Raw genomic sequence first — 22,422 nt, 5'->3', positions numbered from 1 at the left:
TTAAGAAAAAAATGTTAAACAGTATTGCAGTAAAAGAAAAATATATTTTAGTCAATAGTTTCATAAAATATTTAAAAACATTGAAATAAGAAATTAAGAAAACAAACAACATAATCCATAAAAAGTAAAGTGTTGAAACAAAACATGAATAAATTAAACAAATACTATAAAGTCAATTCTCATTAAATTCCATTCAATCTTGATCTTCTACAATAGTTCTTTCCACCGTTTCTTCATCAAAAATTTTGACAACATTGGATCCTTCTCGGGATGATGTTGTTTTAATATTTTCACATTCATCATTTTCTGCATCTAAAAGATATAAAATAAATTTCTCCCTTTTTATTTTCTTTATATATATTTGTTCTAAGAGTAAATTATCAATAAATTCATAAACCAAAATTTAACTTTATCATTCAGTGAATTATCTGTAAATTTTATTCATGTAGCCTGTATCTATTAAAGAAAATAGAGGAGAGCATAACATCTTCGAAAAAAAGAAGAAGCACATAGATTTAGATTTTATCAGAGTGAGTGATGGAGGCAAGGCGCATGAGAAAAATAAGGAGGAAATAAGATAAGAGAGGGATGGAGGCGCCAAGAGACTTATTCTAATTTTTATATAAAACTTAAAAATATAAAATTATATCAAAATTTGGCGGGCCAGTCCGCCTCGTTTAGGTCCGCCCCGTCTTGGCCCGTGACCCAAACGGGCTCAGCCCATTTGGCCCGTCTTCAAACGAGCTGCTATTTTATCAACCCAACCCGCTAAATTTTTATAGCGGGACGGGCCGGTCCGACGAGCCTGACCCAATTTGACAAGTCTAATACTACAAGATCTTAAAAGTAATTTAAAATTCATGTTATGGTTACGGGTCGTTTGATCGCTTTTTTAGCAAAAATAAGTATAACACTTGAACAAAAATTATTTTGATATACAAAACATGTAGAGTAGGTCTCTTGTGAGACGATCTCACGAATCTTTATCTGTGAGACGTGTCAATCCTACTGATATTTACAATAAAAAGTAATACTTTTAGCATAAAAAGTAATATTTTTTCATGGATGATTCAAATAAGATATACGTCTCACAAAATACAACACTTGAGATCGTCTCACACAAGTTTTTGCCCACATGTGCATATCATAAATATCCTCGATAACATATAAAAATTTGATAACTGAAACGATACTTCGATAAATTATTTTAATTTCCCACTTCGCATAAACACTTCAAATCTGACTATTTTTGTATTTAAAATGTGTCTCATGATATACATGCACAGTTTAATAGCAAAATTTCGAGGAAACATCTAATCCAAGAGTCACGTCGTCACTTCAATTATTCAATAAATTTATCCATGTGCCCATCCCAAATTGTCTCGAAGGTGTATAGACACATTACTTCCGCTCGGAATAGTTCAATCTACTGTGACAGTGTTAATATTTAGATTTGAATCTAACTCAACCTTAAAAGCTAGTACACGTGGGTATGATTGTTCAAGTCACCCTCTCACCCCAGAAATGAATATCTGGATTGTGAAGTTTACAAATGACACAACTATAGGCAGAACAGGTGGTCCAACTATGGACAATCCAACACATAATAGTGGAACTTGGGCTCTGATATCATGTTAAGATTGAGACTTGACAGAGGGTATTATCCTATAATATATCCAATGGTGTCAGCCATTCTTCATCCAAACACATTCAGGAAAAAAGAGAAAAGAAAACGTTAATAAGCAGTCCACATAAATTTCTTAGTTGAATCGAGTCAAATACTACCTAAATGCATAATAGTATCATTCCCAACTTCATGAGCATCTACGCAAGAATCTTGAACAAGAAAAGAGATGCCCTTAAATTTACTGACCTCTTGAAAGATCATCAACCAGCAGACCATTGAATCAGTTGAATTTGTTTTTCAACGAGGGTCGATCTCCTGGATTTAGTTGGATGCACTATAGTGCGACTATTGTCATCCTCCTCAAAATTTTATTTTCATTCTCATCACCATTTCCAATCTCAATATCTCGACCTTGTTGAAACAGACATAAATCCAGTGTGGAAATACTGGCTGGAAGTATGATCCATCACTGCGAAATCTCTCTTTAGACCGATCATTTCCATTAGCAGCATTCCAAAGTTATAGGCATCGGCTTTGTAAGGGACTCCACCGATACTTCTATGGATCAATTTTGGAGCCACATATCCTATCGTGCCATGAATGGCAGTGAGAGTGGCTGTAATTTTATCGGCGGAGTAAAATTTGGCAAGCCCGAAATCAAAGATTTTCGGAATAAAGTGTTCATCCAATAGTATATTATGAGGTTTAATGTCGAAATGTAACATCTGGATGTCACAACCTCGGTGCAAATACTCAATCCCTCGTGTCACTACAATTGCAATGTCAAAATAAATCTTTCTAAGATGATATTTAAAAACTGACTTCTTGGTTTACTACATGGCAAAAATCAAGAGATGATTTGAATCGATTGTAAACAAAATTTCTTGCAGTTTGGTTTTACTTGGTCGTTATATATACTGATTTTGTTACGAGTAACTATATAATTTTATTAGAGTAGATCTTTTGTGAGACGGTCTCACGAAACTTTATCTGTGAGACGGGTCAACCTACCGATATTCACAATAAAAAATAATACTTTTAGCATAAAAAGTAATATTTTTCATGGATGACCCAAATAAGAGATATGTATCACAAAATATGACCCGTGAGAGCGTCTCACACAAGTTTTTATCATTTTATTATATATTTATGAAAAAGTGTGTTTTTAAAAACATAATTTACTATACACACGAGTTAATTACACTCCATGGGTAAAAGAATTTTATAACAAAAAATATATCATTTAAAAAGCACAATTTATTTCAACAATTAAGTCACTGTCTGAATCTGAATAATCATAAAACGTAGATGGAAAACCAGCTCTCATTTGCGAATTTCTTTTTGCAGTGATTCTAGCAGCTCTCGACCTTCTTCACAGTTCAATCAGAACAGACAGAGAAAATCAAGAGAAGATTGAAATTTTTTTGGTAGATTATAGAGCTCTTAAACCTACTACATTCCCTTACACTGATGTAAGGAAGATGACCAATGAGTTTGGTGAAAAATTGGGTCAGGGAAGTTTGGTATTGTTTATAAAGGAATACTGGCCAATGAAATTTATGTTGCAGTAAAGGTCCTCAATAATTTTCAGGGAAATGGTGAGGAATTCATAAATGAAATTGGTACAATTGGAAAAATTCATCACCGCTTGGTGGGCTTTTGTGCTGATGGATTTAAACGACCTCTCATTTACGAATTTCTACCAAACGAATCACTAGAGAAGTTCATCTTCCAAGAGGGCCGTAAGAAAAATCCCCTTGGTTTGATGAGACTTCAGGATATAGTTCTAGGAATAGCCGAAGGGATCGAATATCTTCAAGTGGGATGCGGCGAACAGATCCTTCATTTTGTATATTCTGAACTGGTCCTTAGTCGATTCAGGCACCTAATATATATAAAGATTGAGACCGCTCGAGTTTGAGATTGCTATATATGATGTAAACGTCATGTTTCATCCGTAAAATATCGCATATGCTATTCTCATGTCATCACTTCTTACGAGTAGGTTGCTAGTCTTTTTTACTAGTAATCGTCCCTCTATCATAATTTGCATAATTAGTAGTAAGCATTTGCTGGAACAAAATCATATTAATCACATACTATAGAAAAACGTCAGTAGAACACAAATACCAAACCGTGGAAACATTTTTACTTCATAAAACATCATCTAAGCATGACAACATTTGTCTTATCAAATATATAACTAATAATAATTATACAACTTAGATCGATTAAATCATTCAATCAAATGTTGTATCACAGTCGTTCTCTTAGCAAGACAATTATTTGTCCCTCGTAACTCCTGTAAAAAATTGCGTCGGCTTACAGCTAATCGGACAAAATACTCGACCTAGACATACATGACTCTCCACTTAGAGGTTGACAACATTTTTGAACCCCAAATACAAGCACAACACTGAGCAAATAACAAAACCATGAAAATATCTACTGAATAATTTGTCCATTCACTATAAAAGGAAAAATTAGGTAACAAGCTAATGTTGGAACTGATTTGAGGGTCCAATCTCAGCCAAATGTGGAGTGGAAGCTGGAGATCTGTTTCCACCAGATGGGCTGTTCCCTGTATTAGCACCTCTAATTTCCTCCACCATTTTAACCACATCCTCGATGTTTGGCCTCTGTTCAGGCATTCTTTCCACGCAACTCATGCCTATTTGCAGCATTGACACCATTTCTTCCTCTATATTCGGATACCTCAAGAGCTCGACATCAAAAACTTCACCGGTCCATTCCTCACGAACCACAGAATGAACCCATCTGACCAGGTGGATTATCTCCTCACCACCTGATGAATATACAGGGGATTTCCCGGTAAGGAGTTCCAGTATGAAAACTCCGAAGCTATAGACATCTGATGCATGTGTCACTTTCCGAGTGTCGGTGAGTTCAGGAGCACGATACCCTGTTGCCCGTATTGCTGGTGGTGTGATTGGATTCATTAATGTCGCTAAACCAAGATCGCAAACACAACCATACTGTTGGGAGTTAATGAAAATATTAGAGGCCTTTATGTTTCCGTGTGTGAGCTTCCCACCAGTTTGCGAGTGGATGTGAGCTATGCCTCTTGCTGCACCGATTGCTATCTTGAGTCGAGTTTCCCAATCTAAAGGGATCCGGTTCTCACCTCGTTTTGCTGCAAACTCATACATTTGTCAGTTTTATTGGCCAACATTAATATAACTGTGATGAGATTTTATAATTAGAAAGATTTTCGAGCAATATTATTCCAATCTATGTCACCTCTGCGTAGAGGAGATGAGAAATATCAACAAGAGTGTCATTAATTTGCCTATCTTTTATCACGCGTAAATCCTATATGGAAGTGAGTTTTTTTCCTTCAGTGTATTTGTATTGCATTATCTTCACTATATTTCTCCTATTCATTTCATACATCTCAAATCTAGGATGATCTCATTACAGCTATTATTTCTAGCACATGAAATCAAAAATGTGTTAAAAAAATCAATTTTATCTCAAGCTGGCACTAGAATCTAGCTTCTATATAAAAAAAAATCCGTCCTTTTGGAAGTGAATCAAGGAACCAATAATGCCACCTTAATGACAAACACAATAAGTTAAAAACAGCATACCATGTAGCAATGCCGACACGCTTCCCTGATTGTAGTAATCATATACCACAAGCTTTTCATCCTTGGAATAGTAGTAAGCCCTTAATGGAGCCACATTTTCATGCCTCATATTTCCAACAATCTTCATATGTTGCTCAAAGTCCTTTTTTCCAACAATAACCTCCTTTAATCTCTTTACTGCTACTGTTGTTGCATCCTCTAGTGCTGCTTTATACGTAGTACCAAATGTTCCCTTCCCAAGAACCTCGGCCGAAGCCCTCAACAAATCTTCAAGGTCAAATGCAAGATTGCACCCCTCAAAAAATGTTAGCCGGCCACCATTCCCTTGACGCTCGGAAACAGTTTTCTCTTTCTTATGGGAAGCCTCGGTGGTCGATTTGTTTTTTCGCTTCTTTCTGTGTGAAACAATTAGTAGCAAGGCAATTAACACAAATGCTAGTGCACAACTGCCTAAAATGATTCCCAGGATGGTCGATTGACTAAGTTTTGACTTATGTTTCTTTGGGGGAATTGTCGGTGGAAGAGCCGGAGGCATCGGATTCTCTGGTGAAATTAAATTACCAAGAAAGGCAGAACTTGGAAATCTCTTGAGGGATTGAGGTACAGCTCCTGTAAGATTATTATAGGACAGATCCAACACTTGCAGGGTCGGGATATTCAAATCAGGAATATCGCCAGAAAGCGAGTTATTGGAAAGATTCAGAACTACCAATTGAGTCAAATTCAAAAGGGAGAATGGAATACTCCCATTGAAAGCATTGTTGGACAGGTTAAACACAGAAAGGTTCTTCCAAACCGAAAAATCCAACGGCAAAGGACCCCGCAAATTATTGAACTGGAGATAAAGACTCGTCAAGTTCCCGAGTTTCAAAACATCAGAAGGAAACGTCCCACTAATACCATTTGATTTAAGACTCAAGATCTGAAGCCCCGATAACCGGCCAAGTGTGTTCAAAGGAATGCTGCCTTTGAATCCACTAGCGGGCAAGCGAACCGCTATGACTCTCGAATTATCATGATTACATGTTATTCCAGTCCAGTTAGAGCATACAGAAGTTCTCTCATCCCAATTCACCTTACGAACATGATTAATGTTATCAATAAAATCCAGCAACGCCCGTTTATCTTCAACAGGTTCAGCTCTTGCTAATAAGTACAGTGTACCATATACTAAAATTGCAAATAAAATAATCTTGATGCCCATTCCTTCTCTTACAAGTCAAAATAGCCTCAAACAATATTCTCAATCTCTGCCATCACTACATCATATCAGAACAAAAAAAAAACTCCCAATTAAAAAACGAACCAGCATTACCAAATATTATTACATATTGAATATTTTATCAAGAATGTAGCCCCACGTGTAGAAAATTCCACAGACATGTTAGGTCAACAAACCAAATTAATTAGTAACGTCTCAAATAAAAAAAGTTAATAAATTGAATAAAAAATTACACAGATCTTTTTCTTCCCACCTTCACTGACTCTAGACACACTGTTCATTCAACTTTTTATTTGTTTCTTTCTGCCAGACTTTGACAAAACTGTACGTAACAATAATTCATTCTTTTTTTTCTAAATCTTCAATCTTTCATAACAAATCAAAGAACGAATCTCATAAAGCAAACAAACGAAGCATAATCTGCAGAAACATGCTGAAATGTAGCTCTTGGACGACATAGATTGGATTAAAACTCAAAACTTTTCGAAAATCACGACTAAACTTCACCATCCTACGTCTGAATCTCCCAAAAACGACACTGAAATCCAAAACGTACCTTCAAGCCAGTGATCAAAGAAATCCCCTCTCAGCCGATTTCACCAACCAAGAAATCTGAAACTCTATACAGCGAAAGTTCCAATTCAAGAACAACACATCCAAAGGATTTAAAAAGAACCCATCATTAAACGTAAAATCGAGTCACATAAACACCAAACACAAGAATCCAAACACTCCGGTTTGTGATAAAGAAAAGGGGTGATTTCTTGCTCGGGGGAGCGTAAATGGTGGGAGGGTGGGTGGTACAGAGGGGACAAAGCAATAAATGATAACTTCTCAGAATGCAAAGGGGAGTTGTTTGTTTATATGGCGCGGGAGGAATGGGAACTGCACGTGCTGTATCGTAATAGCTACCAGCTACTGCAGAGAAGAAAATGAAGACTATTAAATTAAATAATCGGTGTCAATTTTTTCCAGATCTAGCCCACCTAATACTATTTACTGTAACAACATCATATTTTTTTATTTATTTATATTGGATTTTACATTTTTTTATGAAATTAGAAGTGTCATTGATTTTTTGAGTAGGTCTTTTCTGAAACGGTCTCACGAATCTTTACATGTGAGACGGATCAATCCTGCCGATATTCACAATAAAAAGTAATATTCTTAGCATAAAAAGTAATATTTTTTCATAGATGACCCAAATAAGATATATGTCTCACAAAATACGACCCGTGAGACCGTCTCACACAAGTTTTTGCCTAATTTTTTTCTACCGACACTAACCAAATTATCTTTCATTTTTTAATTAAGATTAAGATTTGATATAATTCAGCTTCGAATCAATGTCAAATTACATAATACTGAACCATCTGATTTTAAATCTTTTAACTAATTTTCTACATAAGGAAAAATTCAATTTTAGTAGTTTATCATATGTGATACTTCTATGTTATTTAATTATGTAAATAATTTTAAAATACCACCAATATTTGGTATTTTTGTCTATAGAAAGCTGATAATTTTTTATTTAGAGATTATAATTATTAACTGGATGGGACATTATGAATTTTATAAAATTTCAGAAATTAAAATTTAATATAATTATCATAATGCCATAGTAATGCAATTTTAAAAAAAGCAACAAGGAAAGAAAAATTAATTACTTGATTAAAGATACTAGTTATCGTCTGAGTCGGATCTGGAGGTTGAATCTCTTTATTAATTCACCATGTGCAACTGATTATTATAATGGTGGACTGGTTTACTTCTAAGAGAAAAATAATGTTTTTTTTGGGTTTTTGAGTGAGAGGAGTGAATTACATCGTCGTAAAAAAAAATTTAAAATTTGTCGGTTTACTGAAATTTATATTTGTATAATTGAACTATTTTAAATCGTATAGATCGGTGAGTATTGCTCCCCAACCTAAGTTATAAATAAAAAGAATATCTGATGTGTTAAAAGTAATAATTTACAGTAAAAAATAATAATTTTAAAATCACAAAATATATTAAACTACACACTTTATAAAAAAAATATATACTCTATTATTTTTTTTCCTCTGCAAATTGAGAGACCTGTTTATAGAATTTTTTTGAAAATAATCCGAAAATAAATAAATAATTGCATATATTATCACACACTAATTTTAATATTTATAACTTTTATTTTTAACACTCAATTTCTTATTTTAAACGTGATATTATTTATTAACTTTTTTATTCAATTTCAACGTTTAAAAGATTTTATAGCAAATTATTTTTCAAAAAAAAGTCTATGACAAATTTGAAAGCAATTTTGACATATAGCTTGAATTTTGATTTTAATTTTAAAAGTGAGATTTATATGTAGAAAGTGACTAATACGAATAATATGTACTAATTTATACAATATGATTTTTAAAAAATAGAGAGAGAGAAGAATTATTGTAATTATCTTTAACTGCTTCGATTTTAAAAATAAATTAGACCATAAATAATTTGAGGGGGGGAAATAAAAAAAACAAAACAAAACAAAAGTTGATTGATTTGGTCTGAACAGGGAAAAACTTGAGAAATTCACCTATTACTCGGACATCCGAAGCATTAATGCCATGTGAGGATAAGTAAGGTAGGTCCATATATTATAGAAAAGGACATATCTATGACAGAGGTAGATACATAATTATTTTGGTTTGACTTTAAAATATATATATTATATATATGTATATATAAATTTAAAAACAATAAAGTTAATTTTTTTTAAAATAAGATATTTTTTCAATAGAAAATATTATATACCGATATCGTACCAAAATCTCGATATACTACAACATTTCAGTATAATCAGTAAGCTAATTATACATACCGAAATTAAATTTAAGTTCTAACCTTATTTTTACTAATTTATATTAAATTTAAGGCAAAAACCTTAAGTGAGATAGTCTCACGAGTCGTATTTTGTGAGATATATCTCTTATTTGGATCATCCATGAAAAAGTATTATTTTTTATGCTAAGAGTATTACTTTTTATTGTGAATATCGAAAGGGTTGACCAGTATCACAGATAAAGATTCGTGAGACCGTCTCACAAGAGACCTACCCTACATTTAATAAAAATTTAGATAATGAAAAAATGCACATATTATTATATTTTATTAAAAATGTTTCTCGTCAAGTTATAATTAACATCAAAAGGTGTAATATATGCATGTCAAAAATCGTTAATATATATTAAAAATTTTAATTTATTGATGCCTTTATAAGCAAGTCTGGTCTTTCTCCAACCAAAACCCTACTTTTCTATGCATATTAATGCCAACCATGGAAAAAGCAAAACAACAGCATCATCCTCAACATAAAACACATGTAAAATCTTCAATTTAGTCAAAATCCGGTTCTATCCTAATTACTCCAGACTCGACTCCATTAACTGATGCAAGTAGACCAAAGTAAGAGTTCAAGACCTTGCACATAATTTAGGTTATTCTCTACTCGAGAAAAGGTCTCACGCGATAATAATGCCTGAACATGCACATCTGAGCTCCTAACAAAGTTTATCGAGCCGAGCTCCTGGCAGCGTTTGCCCGAATAATAGAACTTAAGATACATTGACCCGAACTCAAACAAATAAATATGACTCTGAATAAAATCTTTTAATAATTAATGTGAACGAGAAGATAAGCTTTTTCACTTTAAAAAAAAAATAAAAAAATAATAAATAATAAATGAAAATTGGTAAATAACAAAATATGTATAGTAAAAAAATCGCCAAATTATCGCGAGAACTCAAGCGAGTTTCCAGATCCGCTAGACCTCCGAGCATCTCTCCGTAAGCTTTTATTCTTCCCATTTCCTCAATTTCTCGCTGTTCTGCTTCCAAATTAGTATCAAATTTTAAGTTTTGAAAATATCTTAAATCAATTAATTGCGTAATAAAAATTGGGCTATGGATTCATCGCAGAAACAACAAATTGCAGCCCTTTGAAATTTCTCAGATCGATAGATTTTTGCTGTTAAATCATACTTGTAGTAAAAAAATAATTGGAACTCAATTTTGTTTCTAGTTTTAGATGATTTTGTGTGTGTGTGTGTGTGCTTGTGTTTTTTTTTTTTTTTTGTTTGGGGTCAAGAAAGCGAATTTATTGAGTTGGTGATTGAAAATTGTGGAAATGGGTGTTTAGGGATATGATTATTTACTGTTATGGATAATATTTCTTACTCATTTTGGATGTTTTTTTAGTTTAATTTAATTTAATTTTTTTTTTAACATTTTAAACACTGTTTCAGGTGATCATCAGCTGGGCATTTCTATAACAAGTGAGTGGTGAATTTTGCTTCACAGCTTGAACTTCATTGAATTGTTATTATACATACGGTTTTACTTAATTATCATGTTTTATCATTCATATTTAATTGCATTTTTCATCTGCCGAGTCCTGCTCGTTGGACTGGTCAGTATTATACATGATAGTCCTGCTTATTGGTTGCGGTTCTTCAAGTTATGAGTGTACACCATAGGGATTCGGGAGCAACAAATGCTCCTGCTGTTTTATATGGCTACCTAGGTGATACATTGATTGAAACTGGTGATTGGACTATTTTAAGGTGTAGAAATTTAAGTTAGAGATTTATCACTAGCTATAGTTTTGGTATATCGGTATATGTCTGTCCTTACAATACAACCACCAGAAATTTTTACTAAAAATTTTGTCTTGCTGTTTAAGTTGGCTACTTCTGCAGCATATGATTGTGCAGATATGTTTCTTGAAAGGGACTTGAAATTTTAATGGATTTAATCAAAGCTGCTTTGATGAGTTGAGTATCATTCAGGCTAAGACCTGACTTGCCTCGGGACATGCCTTATCTTGTTCTAACTAAGGCTAAAGTCCTATTCTAAGGCTTTGCCCCAAAAGAAGTTAGCCACCGAAGAATAGGTTGTCCTAATAAGGATATTTGAGGTTCTTGATCAAGTTGGTTATTTGTTTCCAATGTGATCACTTTATTTATTCAGAACACTTGTTGTAAGAATGCAAGTACAATGCAGTAATCAAAAGTTTCAAATACTAATTTTACGACTGGTTTGACTAGGGACTGATTTTTCATTTTCTTTCTGGCAGTGGTTAGAGAAAAAGATGCTTGCTGGGAATATGCTGACAGGTTGGAAGGAAACAAGGTGAGATGCAAATTTTGTGATAGAGTACTCAATGGCGGCATTAGTAGGCTAAAACATCATTTGTCTAGACTTCCTAGTAAAGGTGTAAACCCCTGCACAAAAGTTAGGGATGATGTAAGTGATAGAGTAAGAGAAATCCTATCCTTGAAAGAAGATGATAAAGAAACTTCAATTGTTAAAAGGCAAAAAATACCAGAGGTTACATCTCCGGTGGCTGTCTGTGTACCTACTGGAAAGGCTATGGTGGCTGTTGAAGCAGTGCCTGTGATGGGTAAAGTATTCCCTTCTGTCACTTCGCCTAGCTCTTCTTCAAGAAATGACCAAGAAAATGCCGAGAGAAGCGTTGCCCTTTTCTTTTTTGAAAATAAATTGGACTTCAGTGTAGCTCGTTCCTCGTCTTATCAGCAAATGTTCGGTGCTGTAAGAAAGTGCGGGAACGGATTTTCAGCCCCATCTGCTGAAACCTTGAAAACGGCTTGGTTAGAGAAGATCAAATCTGAAATGACTTTCCATTCGAAAGATAGTGAGCGGGAATGGGGTATGACAGGTTGTACTATAATTGCAGAAACATGGACGGATAACAAATCAAGGGCTCTGATTAATTTCTTAGTTTCGTCCCCCTCTAGAACGTTTTTCCACAAGTCGGTTGATGTGTCTTCTTATTATAAAAATATTAAGTATCTATCTGATTTATTTGACTCTATTATTCAAGATGTAGGCCCAGAAAATGTAGTGCAGATAGTTATGGATAATTCTCTGAATTGTCCTGGGTTAGCCAACCACATAATACAAAGTTATGGAACTATCTTCGTGACCCCCTGTGCCTCACATTGCATGAATGGGATCTTGGAGGAGCTTTGTAAAGTGGATTGGATCAACCGGTGTATTTTACAAGCGCAAGCTGTTTCGAAGTTCGTATACAACAATTCATTGATGCTTGATCTGATGAAAAAGTTCACTGGAGGACAAGAAATCATCAGGAGTGGCATTACCAAGTTTGTTTCAAACTTTCTATCCTTACAGTCTGTGTTGAAGCAGAAAACAAGATTGAAACATATGTTCAATAGCCCAGAATTGTCTGCAAATTCGACATACTCAAATAAGCCTCAAGCTGCAACTTGCATCGGAATCATAGATGATAATGAGTTCTGGAGAGCAGTAGAAGAAAGCGTTGCTGTATCTGAGCCGTTCTTGAAAGTTTTGAGGGAAGTGTCGGGAGGAAAGCCTTCTGTGGGTTTCATTTACGAGCTGATGACCCGAGCTAAGGATTCTATAAGGACATATTACATTATGGACGAGATCAAATGCAAGACGCTTGTGGACATAGTCGATAAGAAGTGGCAAAACCATCTCCATTCTCCTCTGCATTCAGCTGCGGCCTTCCTGAACCCAAGCATCCAGTATAATCCGGAGATCAAGTTTATTGGATCTATCAAAGAAGAATTTTACAGAGTTCTTGAGAAACTTCTTCCCACTCCCGATTTAAGGCGAGATATGACAAACCAGATTATTCTATTTTCAAGGAAAAGTGGGATGTTTGGTTGTAACCTTGCTAAGGAGGCAATTGACTCTGTTTCACCTGGTAAGTGCTAGATAGAATTTAAAATTAAGACTGATATTATATATATTGATATGATTAGATAAAAATTTCCTACCATGTTTATCCCAATATGTTATCAGTTGTATACAGGATTAATGATTGTAACCTAATATTTTAAGAGTTTTAGCTCTTAGGCCATCGTCCAGTGGATGTATGTATTTATACCGAACCACGTAAACCATGTATAGTGTGTTCTATTCACTAGATTTATAACATTACCAGTGTCCGTTATGTTTAACTTCTCCAAATTCAAATGAATCTTGGTGCGATGTGTAGGAATATGGTGGGAACAATTTGGTGACGCTGCATCCACGTTGCAACGAGTGGCAATACGAATACTCAGTCAAGTCTGCAGCACTACGACATTTGAGAGGCAATGGAGCACATTTCAGCAAATCCATTCTGAAAAAAGAAACAAGATCGATAAGGAAACATTAAACGACTTGGTTTATGTAAATTATAATCTGAAGTTGGAAAAGTATTTGAGATCAAATTCTTCAGAAGCAGATCCTCTTCAACTGGATGACTTGGATATGACTTCAGAGTGGGTGGAGGAGACTGAAATTCCTAGCCCGGTTCAATGGCTTGACCGGTTCGGTTCAGTTCTGGAAGGTGGAGATTTAAACACAAGGCAATTTAGTGCTGCTATATTTGGTGCGAATGATCATATTTTCAACTTGTAACACGTGAAGAGTTTCCATGCATCTGAGCTCTATCGTGGAGTTATATATGCGTTGCTTTCTGGTTTTAAGTGATAAGGACAAAAGTTAGCGGCGAGATAGAAGAGTTTCGGGTGTTTAGGTGCAACGATAAACGTACACGTATGTCATGTCGAAGCACAATTTTGACCAATATCTTTTAGTCAAAACCTTTTCGTGGTCATAGTTATTCAAGGGCACAGTATGAAACTCGAATGCAGCAATCCTAAATCGAGGGGCAAGCCTTGTTGTGTCAATAAGCCTCTCAACTACAAGTCATATTTTTGAATTTAGACAATAAAAGAAACTATACAATATGATAAATAATGTGTAGGTTGGTTACTATCAATGGTCATGGCAACAACATTTTAACTTTTCAACGGACAGCAACAACATAGGAGCATCCAAACATCGAACACAAGAAAGAAAAGAACAAAACAGTCGTCACTCACCAAAATCTCTATACAAACAATACAATAAGTATCTTCACAAATCGACTTTACAATTACAAGGAAACGTATTGACTATGGTACCAAATGAACTTGAGTTTGATGCAAATCCATAATGTTGCTAGTATAGCTACTTCAAGATGTATTATTGTTAAGGAAATGAGCCAAAGCCTTCTCCGTGTCATTGTCATTCATGAACAATGCTTCTGCAACATTGTTTGATGAGAATCCCATCTCTCGCAGGAGAGTAAATCCATTTGCAAATTCCTTAACCTGAGGAGAAACAATCGCCATCAGTTATAAACATAGACATGGCTAATTTTCAGCTCAAGAAGTAAAGCTAACACAACCATATACTTCTTTATTTCTTAATTTTCTTTATTCATTTCACATGTCTTCAATGAATCCAAACCATAAGTCTTGAATGAAACATGATAAGAAATTTAAGAATATATCACCTTGGTCGGATTGTCTCCGTAGTTTGCTACTGCAAGTGGCACAGCGTCTCTGCTAAGACCCGCTGCTATGTATTTGCTCACTATGGGATCTGTTGATGGACCCTGCATCAAATCCAATTGTTATGCCGCAACAAGATATGACTTCACCCCAAGTCAGGGTTTTCTAATACATGAACAAAACTGAATGATCTATGTATGACGTTTGAGCACTAAGGGCACGATTGGTACATGAGAATGAGGTGGGAATGGAATGGGCATTCCCAACCTCATTCTCATTTCCATGCTTGGTTCTCAATTGGAATGAGAATACTCATTCCTAATAGGCATTCCTACCTTTTTGGTTTGAGTTTACCCATTCCCATCCTTTAAACTTTCCAATTTAATTTTCAAATAGGAAAGTTTACTGTTATTTACTTTTCATATGTATTATTGTACATATTTATCAATATATTCTATCAATTTTATTTTTCAAATCTTTTAATAATAGAAATTTTATCTTTGTTTATAAAAAAATTATAATAAATTAATACTAATAATAAATAATAGCAAAAATAAAATTAGTAAATAAAATGATAACAATAATTTTATAAGAACAGTAAATATAAAACTATTATTATTATTTGATGATAAAATAAATGATCAGAAATTAATAATAATATAATAATAATAAATAAATTAAATAATAATATTAAAATTATCATTTAATAATGATATTTCAAAATTAAATCAAATTAGTTATTATTTAACAGCAGCAACATTAATAATAATAATAATAATAATAATAAAATATTAATGATAAATGATAAATAATAAATAACAATTATTTTCATATTTAAAAATGATTTGATTATGAAAAAAAATTTCATTCCATTCATTTATCATTTAATTTGATATCAATCACAGAAATAGAATAAATTCCTCATTTAATTCTCTCCCACCTTCCATTTCGAAACTGATTCCATTCATTTCTTATTCCGTTCAAACATATCAATCATGCCCTAAAAATTATATGAAAAGATGGGGAGCTTCACTTCACTATTCACTAGCATGGAAACTCTCATTTACAAAAGAAAAACTGGTAATCTGACAACAACACGGAGGATCCTACTACATTGAGGAAAAAATATCCAACTCAAGTACAAAACAAGTATGCCAACTCTTTTACCAAAAAGAGCAGAATCTTTATCTGTGAGAGGGTAAACCCTGTTGATATTCACAATAAAAAATAATAATCTTAGCATAAAAAGTAATATTTTTTCATGGATAACCCAAATAAGAGCCTGTCTCACGAAATACGACCCGTAAGAACGTCTACACGTTTTTGCCTACCAAAAATCATGTATCATTTTTCGTGATATGTGAAAATAAAGTCTTTGACACAATTAATTCTAACTCATTGAACTCAAAAACAATTTTTCAAATTTGAAATATGACATTTTTTGTTTTCTTTTAAAAAACCACTCTTTAAGAAACCAAAATTTTATGTCAAGTGCCTGTGTATCCGAACTTTGCTAGACATAAACATTGGAATAAGCAAATATACAGAATAATACTTCATAAACTATAAAACAAAGATAAGAATACTGAGCAATCTGACTATTCATTTGTTGAAATGAACTAATAAAGCAAAACTTACATGTGAGGATGCGGCTTCGGTTGGTTTGTTCATAGAATTTTCCAACCCAAGTCTGCTCCAATTAGGGTTTTCCTTCATTGTTTCAGCTATAAAATTTCTCTCAAATTCGAAATCAAAGTGGAAATTGCTTCGAGGGATCTCCCCAAGTCCAGGCAACAACGGAGGCTAAGAAATCATAAATCAGTAGAAACTCAAATTCAAGCACACTTTACAAAAATTTCTACGTCTTAGTGAGCAGATGACAAGGAAATAAATACCGGTGGCGTAATTTTATACTCAGGTTTTATAGCAACCCTAATCCCAATTCCAGCTGCAAATTAAATACCACCAAAACAGGACAAATACCATCAAAAAACAAATTAAAGCTGAAACTTTTCCAGCATAAATCTTCAAACAACATAAAGGAAAAAGAATAACACAGCTAGTTGGAGAAGCTGGGGCGTTCAGAAACGGGGGGTTCCGGGCCGGTACTCCTCCATGACCGGCGGAAGATTGAGCGGATCCGCCTCCGATCTTGGGATAAAGAGATAATGGTCGACCATACATGGAATGAGCAGCGGCAGCCGATGACGGGCCGGACGCTGGCCTACTGAACGAGGGGGTTGGCGAATCGTATGTCAGGGTTTTGAAATCATACTCCATCGCAACAGGTGATTAATAAAATATTCTTGAATTTGTGTGTTTCTTGCTCGATTGGAACCAATTTCATAAATTTGCTGTATGTAATTTTGAATTTTGAAGAGCTTTTTGATGGAATTATGGAGATTCGAAGGAAGCGACTGAAACTATTGGCGATTTCGAAATTAGCTTGTTGCTTAAGCAAGCCCATCGCCCTCAGATAGTTGGGCTGTAGCCTACTTTATTATAACAAAGGAAATTTTTAGACATGAAAAATTATTACTTTTTATGCTAAGAGTATTATTTTTTTATTGTGAATATCGATAGGATTGACCCGTCTCGTAGATAAAGATTCATCAGATCGTTTTACAAGAGATCTGTTCAATTTTTTTAATAATATACAAGTAACTTATATATAAACGATAATTGGTGTGTATATATTTTTAATTTAATTAATACTTTTTAAATATTTGAGTTATTGATTATGATTAAAAAATATTTAGTTATTTTTGGTATTTATTAAAATTGGTTCTTACAAAAAAATATTAGGGTGAACATACAAATCAAGAACTCTCGGAAGTAAATAATTGTTGATTCTTTTATCGTTTAATTCCTTAAATTTCTTCAAATTTTTTTCCTTTCTTCTTTATGCCTTCGTTTGTTTGAAACGAGAGGTTCTTGGAAAGTGTCAGCTCAAGGAAGCAATTCAGGAGAAGAAAAATGGACTAGACTCTCTAAGTATGTCATATCACTGAACATCTATGATTATAACAAAATTAAGAAATGATCGCAATACAATCCAAATCTTTTGGATCATACGGAGTCTTGGTGTTATGTTTTGATCATTTGTCACATAAAAAACAGGGCAACCGTCGTCTTCCGGATAATTGCTCCTGCAACTTATGAGAATCTGATGTGTGACGATGCTTTGACACCGTTCATAACATCGAGTGAGTACTGCTAAATCATGTTTATGTGACGTTACAAAACAAACACAACATGTGACTACAGTGGTAGAAGATTGATCAAAGTGGAGTATGGGGCAACGTCAATTGTTCTGTTTGGGGCGTGCTTTACTAAGAAGAAGCAAGATCTTGGTTCCCGAGGAAGCAACTGCATGCATCTATTGACAATGCTACCGACATGATCTCGCAGAAGATTATTACGACAAAATTTACACACCCATGCAGTTATCACAGTTGCACATAGAAAGAGGATTCCTTGTTCGGGCAGCTTGTTCAGGAGTATTGGTCTCACCACGACTCTGCAGAATAGGAGCGAAACATCTACTGCAGGAAAGTGTGTGTTTGTATGGTAGTAATTTAGTTTTCATACTACAAATGTTCATAATGTTCTTTAGATGTAACCTGTATCCAACTAGACTTCATGAATGAAAACTAGAGGGCTTGTAGGAAAAGGTTCAAGACCATGAAAAACATTTAATACACACCATGTCAATCTAAAGTATTAAGAAAAACGGGAGATGAGTTAAGCGGAAGAAGCAGAAAGCCGATATAAACATGATAATCGGGAGAGAATATAAGCGACTGGATAATTAAATTACTAAAGACAATCTAGCTTGGAGACTTCCGGTTTAAACGAACCGAATCGAGCCAGATATGACGAAAAATTTAAGGTTCGAAATAGATATATTCAACCTCGAGCTGGATTCAAAGCTCGAAAAGTTTTAAAAAAAAATTCGAGTTCATTTCGAATCAAGGATCGGGTTCGAGTTCAACCTAAAAAATTAGAACATGTTCGCGAACTATTCGAACTATTGATCGAAAATAAATATTTAAAAGGCTCGAAATCTATTTATTTATTCAATATATATTTATATTATATTAATAAATTATCAACGCTCGTTAGCGGTTCGCAAACTATCGAACAATATAATTTAAGCTCAAGTTCAGCTCGAAAAAAATTCGAACATGTTGGCATTCGTCTCGAATTCTATAAATTCAAATATGAACCAAATATTTTTCGAGACGGGTCGAAAAGCTCGCGAACCAGCTCGATTCGTTTACACCCCTCTTCCAGCCAACAAAAGCATGTGCTCGGTAGAGATAGTCATAGTAAAGACAAACAAAAAGAACTATGGGCACCAACTTTGAGTCACTCACGTTGACATACACATGCACCATATCTGCAGAAACAGTTTCCGTTAATTAGTAGTTCTTTAAAACGATTTAAGCCAAATAGTTTAATGTCTGTTCTGGGACTATACATCAAGTCAATTAGGTCAATTTCGTGTTACATGACTCGTCGTGACAAGTCAAAATATTGGGTGCAATAATTGTCCCTGCTTAGTAGAGCGATCGAACCATGGTACTTGAGCTGCTATGCGTTTTAAAAAGATTTGGGTTGCATCATTACCACAAGCTATAACTTTTGGTAAAACGACAAGTGTTCGGTCCTAAAATTGGTATCAGAGCCAAGGTCAGCATGTTCGATTCTTATTGATTGCAAAGAGTACAATTATTGAGAGAGAGATTGTTATGTGCAATATTGTCGCTGCTTAGTAGAGCGATCGAACCGTGGTGCTTGAGCTGCTGTGCGGTTTAAAAAGATTTGGGTTACACCATTACCATCAGCTATAGCTTTTGGTAAAGCGACAAGCGCTCACTCCTACAATTGGTATCAGAACTAAGGTCACGGGGTTCGATTCCTATTGATTGCAAGGAGTGCATTTATTGAGAGAGAAATTGTTGGGATGCAATAATTATCCCTACTTAATAAAGCGATCTAACTTTTATTCTCAGTGTTTCTGTCTTTATTAATCTTGAAACTTTCTTTCAGATAAGAGGATAATATGTCAATAATATCTGATGGAAGGAAAAAGCAGTTTGTTTTTTAAAGGGAACAAGAAGGGGGGCCAATTGGTTTCAAGTCAATTCCTGATTTTATTTTTTGCTGCCTAATAGTTACTTTGATGTCTACCTTTTTATCAGACAAACAAGGGGACCTCTGTCTGGGATTTTTGTCCGTCTAGGTTGTTTGCAAATGTTATAACAGAGGCTGAATTTTAAAGCAAAAGACAAGCCTTTAAGCATCATTAACTTCGAGGAATTTGAAATCACCACCACTCGTGTTGCGGTGGATATTAATGTAAGAAAAAATGACACATATCAGGCACGCATGCGCATCTTCTTTTGACTCTCGGGCTCCAGATAAACTCATCGATGGTATAAGAAACGCCTATAAATAGCAGTGGTTGAGGTCCCTAAGCACATATTTCATAAGAATAAAATACATCATCTACAGAGAGTGTTGAGTGCTTAGAAGGCCAGGGACGGAGCCAGAAATATGGCTCCGCCCGGGTTAGAATTTTAAACTCTAAAATATTTTAATATTTGAAATTGATCTATCCGAGCTAATATCATATTATTTCAAAATTATAGAAAATTTACATATAAATTTTTTAAAAAAAATTGGGCCACCCGGGCTTTTAGCCCGGGTAAAGAGCTAAGTAGCTCCGCCCCTGTAGAAGACTTCAACCGGAAGGAAAAGCAGGGAAATTAAAAAATTTCAATGACTGGAGTTAATGTTCGATCTACTTCCGCATATTCATATATACGTAGAAAAGTGATTTTTTAGAAAAATTCTTACATTTGTTATCAGAGCCGTGATACATCTTCCTTGAAAATTTGTTTTCATTTTCTGAAAATCCAATATCATGAATTTTTTTTTAATTCTGAAATTTTTAAGAAGCTTGAAGATCGAATATCATGAACTTGAAGAAATTGATTTCTGAAAGTTTACGTAGAAATGGAAGTTTGGATATGAACTTTAAGAAATTGATTTCTGAAAGTTTATGTAAAAATGAAAGTTTGGATATCATAAATTAAGAAATTTATCTGAAAATTTCGTCGGGGAATTTTCTTCATGATTACACTTTGAAGTTTTCGAGAAAGGTTTCTGAAAAATTTTGGAATGAATTTCTCGTCGCAAATGTTGTGTAAAGAAGATAATTCAATAATTTTGAAAAAAGTAATGCAAAATGAATTAATATTAAGGAGCCTACACGTTAAATTGAATGTCTTTGATTTCCTTATAATTGTGTCGGTTCAAATTTATTATTAATATTATTATTTCAAAAATAATAATAATAATAAAATTTATAATAATAATTATTATTAATATGATATATATGTGTGTGTATATTATTGGTTAAAGTTGAAGGAGACCTACATAAATTTGACAATTGAAGCAATTGTCGGTAACAAATTTATTTATTTTATTACTTTTAATAATAATAATAAATAAATAATGTGTAATTAAGTTATATGTATAATTCGGTATACATATAGCATTTGGTTAAATAATTTGTACACATTAAAATAGTTCTAAATTTTATGAATAATTTAATTGTGCATAAAAAAAATTTATATGTATGTATAATTTGTTGTTACATACAATATTGAGTAGAATAAAAATAATCCACTAAAATTAAAATTATAAATATTGCTTATGGTTTTCTGCAATAGTATGATATTTCAAATAATTATAATCCACAAATTGTTCATATTTGATTATTATTATGTTTATATAATTTTTTATGAACAAATTAAGTAAAAATGTGAATATAAAGTTATTTAAAGTTTTGACTTATAAAGATTCATATAAATGTGGGTATTAAAATAAATAATAATTATAAGGTGACATGAGAAAACATGATTTGGGAGAGTTCTTCATAGATCGGTTTAAACTGGCTTGACTAGACACTGGTCTCCCTGATGAACGTTGCTCTGCCTAAGAGTTAGGTATTTAAAAGACATTAGCCCTACCTATCTTTCCTAGGAGCACTCTTGGAAAGTGTTGATTAGGTTACTAAATAATTATTATATAAAGCATTAAATAAAGCCAAAATTTTGTTCAGTGAACCATATAATTTAAATAATTGAGGAATAATCACATCATTCTTAATTATGAAAAATTAGGCATATGTGGATTTGAAGCACATAATGGACATCAATTATAATTAATTTATAAACGTAATAAATTTTATCCCACATGGATTTTTGTTATATTTATATGATTAATCAAGTTAAAATATCAAAATTATATTTTTCTTAATTTACCCACATGATTTAAAGGAAAATATATTTTGATAGTTTTAACATATAGTTCCAGAAAATTCTTATTGAATTAAAATTTTAGTCCACATGCAAATTTTATGTCACTATATTTTTAATGATTTAAATTGGTAAAACATGATATTACCTAAAAATTTTAAAAATAATAAGCATATTATATTTTTATGCAGTTATACAACCTACGAGTTTTTCTGATATGAAATGTGATATTCCCGAACTGAAGGGCGATAATTATAAAATATGGAAAGAAA

General features: G+C 33.4%; 3 protein-coding genes across 3 annotated transcripts; 1 reads left to right on the top strand and 2 right to left on the bottom strand.

Annotated features, from left to right (window-relative positions):
- Positions 1–3,821: 3,821 nt before the first annotated feature.
- On the bottom strand, positions 3,822–7,404 carry LOC142540055 (putative inactive receptor kinase At4g23740). The gene is made up of 3 exons (XM_075645924.1): positions 7,017–7,404; positions 5,239–6,497; positions 3,822–4,781 (listed from the first exon to the last, which is right to left on the bottom strand). The coding sequence occupies exons 2-3, from the start codon at positions 6,440–6,442 to the stop codon at positions 4,123–4,125; spliced, it is 1,863 nt and encodes a 620-aa protein (XP_075502039.1). The 5' UTR covers positions 6,443–6,497; positions 7,017–7,404; the 3' UTR covers positions 3,822–4,122.
- Positions 7,405–10,194: 2,790 nt separating this feature from the next.
- LOC142540041 (uncharacterized) lies at positions 10,195–13,967 on the top strand. Its single transcript, XM_075645899.1, has 4 exons — positions 10,195–10,272; positions 10,731–10,760; positions 11,561–13,198; positions 13,493–13,967. Coding segments are annotated over exons 2-4 (2,046 nt in total). The 5' UTR covers positions 10,195–10,272; positions 10,731–10,759; the 3' UTR covers positions 13,900–13,967.
- Positions 13,968–14,339: 372 nt separating this feature from the next.
- Positions 14,340–17,294, bottom strand: LOC142540048 (uncharacterized). The gene is made up of 5 exons (XM_075645912.1): positions 16,877–17,294; positions 16,715–16,767; positions 16,458–16,622; positions 14,822–14,923; positions 14,340–14,636 (listed from the first exon to the last, which is right to left on the bottom strand). Exons 1-5 carry the CDS (start codon positions 17,097–17,099, stop codon positions 14,499–14,501), a joined length of 681 nt encoding a protein of 226 aa, XP_075502027.1. The 5' UTR covers positions 17,100–17,294; the 3' UTR covers positions 14,340–14,498.
- Positions 17,295–22,422: the final 5,128 nt, after the last annotated feature.

Source organism: Primulina tabacum, chromosome 1 (genome assembly GCF_025594145.1).
Source record: "Primulina tabacum isolate GXHZ01 chromosome 1, ASM2559414v2, whole genome shotgun sequence".
Taxonomy (NCBI): Eukaryota; Viridiplantae; Streptophyta; class Magnoliopsida; order Lamiales; family Gesneriaceae; genus Primulina; species Primulina tabacum.
This window is presented reverse-complemented; position numbering and strand designations above follow the sequence as displayed.

What these genes read in the sequence shown, in the direction of transcription:
- LOC142540055 (XM_075645924.1), bottom strand. Translation starts at nt 6,442, where the DNA reads ATGGGCATCAAGATTATTTTATTTGCAATTTTAGTATATGGTACACTG. An exon ending in CGTGTCGGCATTGCTACATG is followed by an intron (nt 4,782 to 5,238) that starts GTATGCTGTTTT and finishes ATGAGTTTGCAG; the next exon opens with CAAAACGAGGTGAGAACCGG.
- LOC142540041 (XM_075645899.1), top strand. An exon ending in AATTGACTCTGTTTCACCTG is followed by an intron (nt 13,199 to 13,492) that starts GTAAGTGCTAGA and finishes TGCGATGTGTAG; the next exon opens with GAATATGGTGGGAACAATTT.
- LOC142540048 (XM_075645912.1), bottom strand. Translation starts at nt 17,099, where the DNA reads ATGGAGTATGATTTCAAAACCCTGACATACGATTCGCCAACCCCCTCG. An exon ending in CCCAGCTTCTCCAACTAGCT is followed by an intron (nt 16,768 to 16,876) that starts GTGTTATTCTTT and finishes TTTAATTTGCAG; the next exon opens with CTGGAATTGGGATTAGGGTT. An exon ending in CCGAAGCCGCATCCTCACAT is followed by an intron (nt 14,924 to 16,457) that starts GTAAGTTTTGCT and finishes GATTTGATGCAG; the next exon opens with GGTCCATCAACAGATCCCAT.